Source organism: Durio zibethinus, chromosome 20 (assembly GCF_047325235.1).
Source record: "Durio zibethinus cultivar Kanyao isolate XHJ-2024 chromosome 20, ASM4732523v1, whole genome shotgun sequence".
In the NCBI taxonomy this organism is placed as follows: Eukaryota; Viridiplantae; Streptophyta; class Magnoliopsida; order Malvales; family Malvaceae; genus Durio; species Durio zibethinus.
Window position 1 is genome coordinate 23,961,156 of NC_143181.1, and position 8,282 is coordinate 23,969,437.

The 8,282-nt window shown below is 28.8% G+C and overlaps 1 protein-coding gene across 1 annotated transcript; it reads left to right on the forward strand.

The window, feature by feature from the left end:
• The first annotated feature begins 5,242 nt into the window (after positions 1 to 5,242).
• On the forward strand, positions 5,243 to 7,217 carry LOC111315200 (zinc knuckle (CCHC-type) family protein). Its single transcript, XM_089749617.1, has 2 exons — positions 5,243 to 5,877; positions 6,775 to 7,217. Exons 1-2 carry the CDS (start codon positions 5,455 to 5,457, stop codon positions 7,096 to 7,098), a joined length of 747 nt encoding a protein of 248 aa, XP_089605743.1. The 5' UTR covers positions 5,243 to 5,454; the 3' UTR covers positions 7,099 to 7,217.
• The last annotated feature ends 1,065 nt before the right edge of the window (positions 7,218 to 8,282 follow it).

Below are 8,282 nucleotides of genomic sequence, written 5' to 3' on the forward strand. Positions count from 1 at the left end.
AAATAATAAAATATATATTAAAATAAAAAAACTCAATTAGGCTTACGAGCCACTTGAGTTGAGTATTAGGATGCTTGAACTCTACTTGTTCGATAAGTTGAGCTACTTAAGCTTGAGTTCATAATGATAATGATCGAGTTAAATTCAATTTTTTTTTTAAATTAAACCTAAATAGTTTACGAGCACAAGTATATCATTTACACCCCTATACATGTGTGACAATGCAAGGCATATACATTGTTCATATTTCAACTTATTCTTCTAAACAATGGATGGATTACAAATTAAGGTGATGGAGCTATATTAATAAATGACATCCATTATGATAAAAAAAATATTTATTAGAAAAGAATTATCATTTTGTAAAACTAGTAAAAACAAAATTGCTTTGACTATTTTGATTGTAACAGTTGTAATTGCCAGGTTCCTTTGGTTATGAAAGATACATGTCAACTCTATAATATTTACATCTAACAAAAAACATGTGTATAGAGCTTAGCTTACATGTACATCTTACTTTAAAAATGGATAAAGTTAAAATTTATCATTCCATTTATGAACACACATCACATTTATCATTAATTTTTAAATTGATTCAATTTAAAATTTTAAAAAAATGGTCAACAAGTTATCATAACATATAAGTTTGTAGACTTGATCATTAGACATAAGACATGGAGTCGTCACTAATCTTTTTTGTTTATATACAATTGGTCATCTCACTGAATTTGTCCCCTTTTTAAAAAGATCCTAAGCTTACCTCAAGTTTCTTAAAAGAGTAGACTCTAGTTTATGAAACCAAATTAGGTTTGGGAGTATGGTTATCTGTAAGAAAGATTATAATACCCTTACAACACTCATGCAAATGATGGTACTAGGTAGTTTTCATGTTATTCATTTAGCCTAAAAAACATAAAAATCTCAAAATAATTTAGTATTATAAATTATTCTTAAATGGCTTTAATATTTTGACAAAAATTTAAAAATATTTTCTCACTTCAAAAGTATTTAAGAAAATGATTTTTTTCTCTTAAAAGGACTCTGTCGTCGAACTTAAAAACTTCGGCAAAACTTCAATTTTAATTGGAATCTTTGATATTAGAAAGTACTCTTAAATTACTCTAATATTTTGATAAAAATTTAAGAGTATATCATCACTAAAAAATTTACATAGAAATTACAAATTTTTAGTAATTCCATCACTGGAATTTTCAAATTTTAATTTTATCTTTTCAAAATTTTAGAAAAAAATTGACATTTGAATTTTTTTTCCTAATCGTTCAAAATTTTATCTTAAGAGAATTTTGATATTTCAACTTTTTTCTTAATTTAAAAAAAAAAAACCATACCTTAAAGAAAAATTTAAACTTTTTCCTTAATTAAAAAAAATTATCATAAGGAAATTTTGATATTTCATTCCTCAAACTTATTTTTATTTTTAGACCATTTTCAATTTTTAAATGACAAAAAGTTTTAATAAATATTTCTAATCTAAAAAAATTAGAATAGCAATAATATTTTATAATAACAAAAAATATTTTAATTATATTTTAATTTTTAAACATTTTTTATATTTTAAAAACAATCCTAGCCTAAATAGGAAAGCCAAGTAAGAGCTTTAGTTTTGAATTTGACAACTGTGTTTGTCTCAATCTAAGTCTATTGATAATAATTTTATTAATATTTGATGAAAAAGTAGATTTTTTTCTTAAATAGAAATGAGTATGACTATTAAATTTCAAATGAAGATAAGTATGATTTTGAAATAAGCATGAGTATAGAGATGGATAATATAACATTTGCTTTTTACTTATACTCCATGTATTTATATATAATAATGTGTTTTTTTTGTAGGATGACTAATTGTCTGCTGGAAAGTTGCATGGATGGCTGATTTGGAAACGAAAATGATCTGTTACATAAAGAACGATTTAGGGGCAACAAAGGTAGGACTCTAAGACCCTTTCCAACTTTCAAGTCAACAGCGTGCAAGAGATGAGGGAAAAAAAGAAAGCAACTTAAAAATATAAGTCTGATTGATATTCAAAGAAAAAAAATTCTTCCTTAAACTTAACATAATATTAGCATTCTTGCCTTAAAAGAAAAGAAAATTTTTAAAGGTTAAAAAACTAAAAGAATCCTAAACTTTATCACTTTATTTTAATAAATCTATATACTTTTATTTTACCAAAACAAGCCCATATTCTTTGATTTGCATTCAAACATACCCTTATTTCAAACAAAAGATTGAATGATATGTTAAGGGCTTATTTTGATACAAATTAAAGTTTAAGGGTTTATTTGCGTGCAAAGTAAATGTTAGGGACTTATTTAAGTGCAATAAAAATATAAAAACTTATATAAATAAAGTTATAAAGTTCATGGGCTATTTTAGTATTTTAAACTTTTCAAATGTGTTTTACATCAAGCTTTTGTTCTTGAAAAGAAAAATGTATTACGCTATATTCTTTGCAAATATTTGTTCTTGGATTAGAAATTACTTTGAAAGTTGTAATTATAGGATGACGTCAATTTAAAGGCCGAAGACATGATACATGGCATAAAATATTATAATATTTTTTGTTCAACCACCTAATTAATTAGTTTTTGTGGTTTTCTCTTTGTTACTTATTTTATTTTTTCTATATTTATTTCCTCTCTTCTTGAAAAATATATCAAACCTACAGCAAAAATCATCAAAGCAACTAAATGACTTTGACGGCTTAGATCAAGATGTCTTATTGAGATTTTCAATCTTATTCCAATACACTTTCCAATCGTAAAAAATATGGAGATTTATCCTCTCCATACTCCAAAAGAAGTAAAGGGAAAATCTAACATAAAAGGCATTTTGCCTTTTTCAATATCTTATTTATTAGTAAACTTAAATGAAAAAATAGTTTATTTAATAGATTGAACACTTGGTTGACTTTCCTTTTTCTTAGTCGATTTGTTCTCACAATTAGGTTTTTGCTAAGTGAACTCATGTACAAAAGTCATCTTAACCCATGCATTTTAGGGGCCTTTCCAAATCTAGCATTGTGGAGTCAAATTTGATTTTTGTTGTAGTCATTGAGGGTTATGAGGCCAAATCTAGCTATAAAGGGGGAAAATTTTATCCAATTACAAATTACCAGTAAAATTTCTTTAATTAATTAACTCAAGAATTTTCAAATGATAATCAATTATCGCCATGTGAAATTAATGACATAATTTAATTTTATCATGTAATTAATTAATTAAATATATCACTTGACAATTGTAGATAAATACACTTGGTTTGACCAATCAGAATTCAAAAACTTATAATGTAAGCAATCAATATTAAAAATTTATTATGTGGCTAATCAAAATTCACCTATGAGTCATCCCATTTATCTCTTAATTAAATTAAAATAATTTTGAGATAAATCCAAAATTTGACCAATCAAATTTCAAGGATTTGGTTGACCATGAAAGAAGTGAATACAAGTAATAAGAAAATGATATAAGGGTTAAGGAAATAGATAAAAATATTGTTTTTCATAGAAATGAGTGGTGCAAGAAAATTCGAAACTATAACTTAACATGATTGTTCTTTTGGCTTTTGATATAGTCGACCCCAGAATTATGGAATATAAAGCTTAATTTGTTATTATTGTTATAAATTTCAAGGATTTATGGCCCATTCAATTAAATTTCATTCACGCGTCATTAGTTTTTTAATATCTAATTAAACTAAAACTATTTATAGATAAAATTTAAGAAGTTGAGTTCTCTTAAAACTCTCTCTCACCTAATAGCCTAGCACCATAAATAGAGTTCTCCTCTAAGTTGTAAGTAACAATTCACAATTTTGAAGAGAAAAGATTTTGAAAACCCAAAACTTTTCTAAAGTTTCAAGAATCAAGATCCAAAGAATTGAAGAAATTTTGAAGAACTAAAAGAACATTTCATTTGGGTTTTAAGAATTGTCAAAAAATTGCTTTTTGATCTTGTGCCACCTAAAGGAATGAGATCAATTTCATTTTTTTTCAAAATCAAGTCAATAAGACCTTTGAAGCTTTCAAAAAACAAGTCATCAAAACTTTTAAAGCATTCAAGGTCAAATCTACTAAACCTTTGAAATAGATTTTTTTTTTGAAAAAGTCACAATTTTCTTTTTTTCACAAGTTTGATAATAAAACTATTATTTAACTCTAATTTTTTCCAATCCAATTTTTGTCTTGAAATTTGTGTGTACACCAGCTATTGCAATGCTAGCTTGGAGGTTTATAGATAGCAATCGACACCAATTTATCTTTCTCTTTGTATTTTAAGTTTTGATTATCCTTTTTGTACACCAACGCTTACTTTTTATGTTTTTGTGTGTTTTTAATTTTGATTTTTTATGTTTTGTGTGTTTCATGTTAATTAAAAAAGGATAAAAAAGAAAAAAGAAAGAAAGAAGTTTGAAAAGCAAAAGAAAGATGAGAAATGGCAGTCATTATTTTTTGGGGGAGTTTTTTGTGATGTGTTCTTAATAATATTCAATTATTAGTTTTTTAAGCCCATTTGGATTTCACTGCACCTTTTGTACGGTGCGATTGAATTCACTACACCTTCAATTGAATTCAAATATTAATTTCAGTGAGATTTATTCAATATAAATTTTTCATTAAAATTTTTTTTCAATCACAGTTACAATAATCTTTGTTTTTTAATAACAACTATAATAATTTTTATTACTACAGTCAATATCACTACCCATCTAAATGAAGTCTTCATTTTTTTGTTTTTCTAACGTTTTCTCAATCCAAAGAGATTTTTTTTTTGTTAAAAAAAAATTGTCGATGCTCTTTACTTTTAGGAGTGGATTGATATGTTAATATTGGATACAAGATAAAAAAATTTGAACAAAAATTAATTTAACAGAGTTAGTACTCATTTATCATAATTTATTATTTTATTTTGAGATTTATATTTAATTTCTTTTAAGAATTTGAGGTGATATTTTTTATATTCATCTTATGTGAAATTTGAATTTAGTTGTAGTTATTGTTTTATTTTTTGATGATTGTAAAATAATTTTAAATGTCAAAATTAAAAAGTAAAAAAAATTCTTGTTTCAAAGAATATATATTTTTTTGACTTTTTCTTTTGGCTAAACTCTTTTTTTTTTTTAAAAAAAATTCTAAATAGCTTATGGGTCGTATACGTGTTCATTTTATTTATTAACAATCATTTAAATAAGTTAATGGTGCGAGTTTTTCGTGCTCTATTTTCAAATCTAAAAATTAAAAATTTTGATGTGACACAAATAATATATTTTTACTGATGTGAGCAATATGCCAAAGATTTAAGAAAAAGAAAAAAGGAAAAAAAATGAAGCGGGGGAATTAGAAGGAGAAAAGGAGGGAAAGTTTCAATAACAAAAGAGGGAGCGAGAGGAAAGCGGGCAGAGTGTTGGAAATCAAATTTCAAAACAAGAGAGAGATGAAGAGAATAATCGAAGCGGAAGGAGAGGAGGTTGACTTCCTATCAGCGGTTGCGGCTGCAGAAGAATCCGTAGCCAAGCGCCACAAACCCAACCAAAACGACGTCGAGGGAGCCTACATTGCCGCTCTTAGAGGGAGCAGAAGCCGTCTCTGGCAGCAAATTACCCCCCTTAATACTCAGAACAACGCTACTCGGCAGAGCAGAGTTGCTGCTTCTACAGCTGGTGGGTCGGTGGTTCCAGAGAAGAGTTGCCCGTGTGGGTCCGGTCCTTGTTTGGTTCTCACTGCTAATACTCATAGGAATCGCGGCCGCATGTTCTATAAATGCCCTCTTACGCAGGAAAATGGAGGCTGTGGTTTCTTTCTCTGGTGTGACACTTCTTCCCAAACAAATAGCATGAATATGGCTATGGCTACCAAGGTACTTCTTTGCAGGACTTCCCAAAATCATAAAATTTTTTTACATGCCATTTTAGCTTGGTGGTGAGTATATTGTCTAATCGCTAACCTTGTAATGATTGGATTGCCAAGCAGTCTTGAATATTGGGGATGTGCCCAAATGGGTGGTTCCAGCCAGCCCCTCCATGAGTCCCACTGTGGTACTGATGAGGAACCTATTTGCTTTTCTCTATGTTAGGTGTAATTACTAAATAGTGTAAAATGTGTTGGCCAAAAAAAAGTTTTATGTCCGAGTTGACCAGTCTGAAGGGTACCCTTCTACCTGTTGAAACAGAATGATCCATATGTAAGTTGACAAATTTGATTGCATTCTTATTAAACATGCAAATCAAATAGACTACTTGCTAGAATCTGAAATGCAAGGGAGTAGAGCTCAGATGGGCTACAGGAGGTAATTAATATATTTGCTTTTTGATATACTAGAATGCAATAACATAGCTTTGGCAGTACCTTATTTCTGTTGTAAATAGTCTCTTGTTGTTTGATACAAATAGTGTAGTTAATTTACCAGTGCTAAACTTCTGACTATCCAATGAAGTGAGAAAATGTTGATTGTTTCCTCTGCCATAAACAAACAATGTCAAGGAATTTACTATCATACCAACCAATAAGCAGCAGTGTTAAAGGAGGAGAGATATTGAGTGGTAAGAGGAAACAGGGGGGAGTCATGGTTGTTTCAGCTTGTCCTTAACCCTGCTTGAGCTTTTTTAAAGAACTGAGCTTTTTATCTGCAATAAGCCCTGCTTGAGTTGGCCCAACCTTTGGCTCCAAAATGTACCTGAGGTAGCTTTTTATTATTGGCATAGGCATTTTAAGAATAAGATTAACATGCTGGCTTAAGGCTTTTCTTTGCTTGTAGGGAAGTTCTTGTGGCTTGTTAAAATATTGCAATGATCAAAATGTATCTGCTGATCTTCCTGTTAGTGCTTCTAAAGCCTACTCCAATTTGTATGATCCAAGCAACAACACCAATACCTTAAGAACTGGATCTCTATGCTTCAAATGTGGAAAGGATGGGCATTGGGCGAAAGACTGTCACGTTCCTTGTTCATCTGATTCTCCTGCTGAGTTTGGAGGAAAGTCTATTAAATCTGGCACTTGCTATAAATGCGGTAAGCCTGGGCACTGGGCAAGGGACTGCACTTCAAATCAACACAAGAATGCAGGCAAAAGCACTAGGTAAATCTCTAATTTGGCTAGTTATTAGTTACACTGTAAATTCAAAACATTTCAAGACTGTATGACTCGATGGCCTACTTTCCAACATGGTATTAAGTGCGATATGACTAAGCAGTTATATAAGGTATTGCTTCGCTTGCTTGGTTCTTGGATGTATTAGTTTTAAAGCAAATCCACTATAATTCCATTACATATAGTAATAATTAATAATTATGTTTTAATGGTAATACTTATACCTAATGGTGGTAAAAAATAAATATTTTTGCGTATATAATTCATAATAATTCTTAAGCAATGTAGTTTAAAATCTTAATTCTCATACGTTTAAATTTATTTTCATAACTAAGGTATTTAATGCAAACTCATTGGCATGACATTTTTTAACGGACAATATTAATAACTATATATTTATATTGTTTTAAGTAATAAAAATAAAAGTTATAATTTTTGCAAAAGTAAAATTTTGATACAAGATTGAACACTAAAATCTCGCTCTATTTATCCTTAAATCTATGTTTATGTGAAAATAAAAACAAAAAATGTAAAGATATTTCAAAATCTAACCTTTGTTTTTCCCTTTCTGCTTCTTTGGTTTTTTTTTTTGAAATTGCAACAGAAAGCTCATAATTACTATCCATCATTAATTGTCAGTGAATCATCAAATTAAATAAAAAAAATAGAACCATTTCAAACCACAAAAACTTTGGAATTATACTTTGGAACTCAATTATTTCACCAATTTGTCAAATATTGACCAAAAATTCATCTTACATGTGCAATTGATAAATTCGTAGCAATTTGGCTGACGAACATGGGGACTGGAGTTTTGCTTTGTTCAGTTTTTTCCCCCTAATAACGGATATTTGTGATGTTCAATTGCTATCAAAATTAAACATGCACAACAAAATTTGTAATAATCAATAAATAAACACATCTTGGGTGCTCAATGCTTGTCATGGAGTAATCTAGAAGGAATCATGGAGGATTCTAGGGGCCGATGATGAAGGAAATAACAATCACTGCAAAGGGAAGCGTAAATTTCAATAGGGGAGTTCTATTTATACCTTATTTAATGTTATATACAGCCTACTTTTAAATACACCTCATATTTAAAATTCAATTTCTTATTTTTACTAAATATACCGCATCCTCACTTTTTATTTTTCATTCTTACCCTTTCTTTCTACT

What these genes read in the sequence shown, in the direction of transcription:
- LOC111315200 (XM_089749617.1), top strand. Translation starts at nt 5,455, where the DNA reads ATGAAGAGAATAATCGAAGCGGAAGGAGAGGAGGTTGACTTCCTATCA. An exon ending in ATATGGCTATGGCTACCAAG is followed by an intron (nt 5,878 to 6,774) that starts GTACTTCTTTGC and finishes CTTTGCTTGTAG; the next exon opens with GGAAGTTCTTGTGGCTTGTT.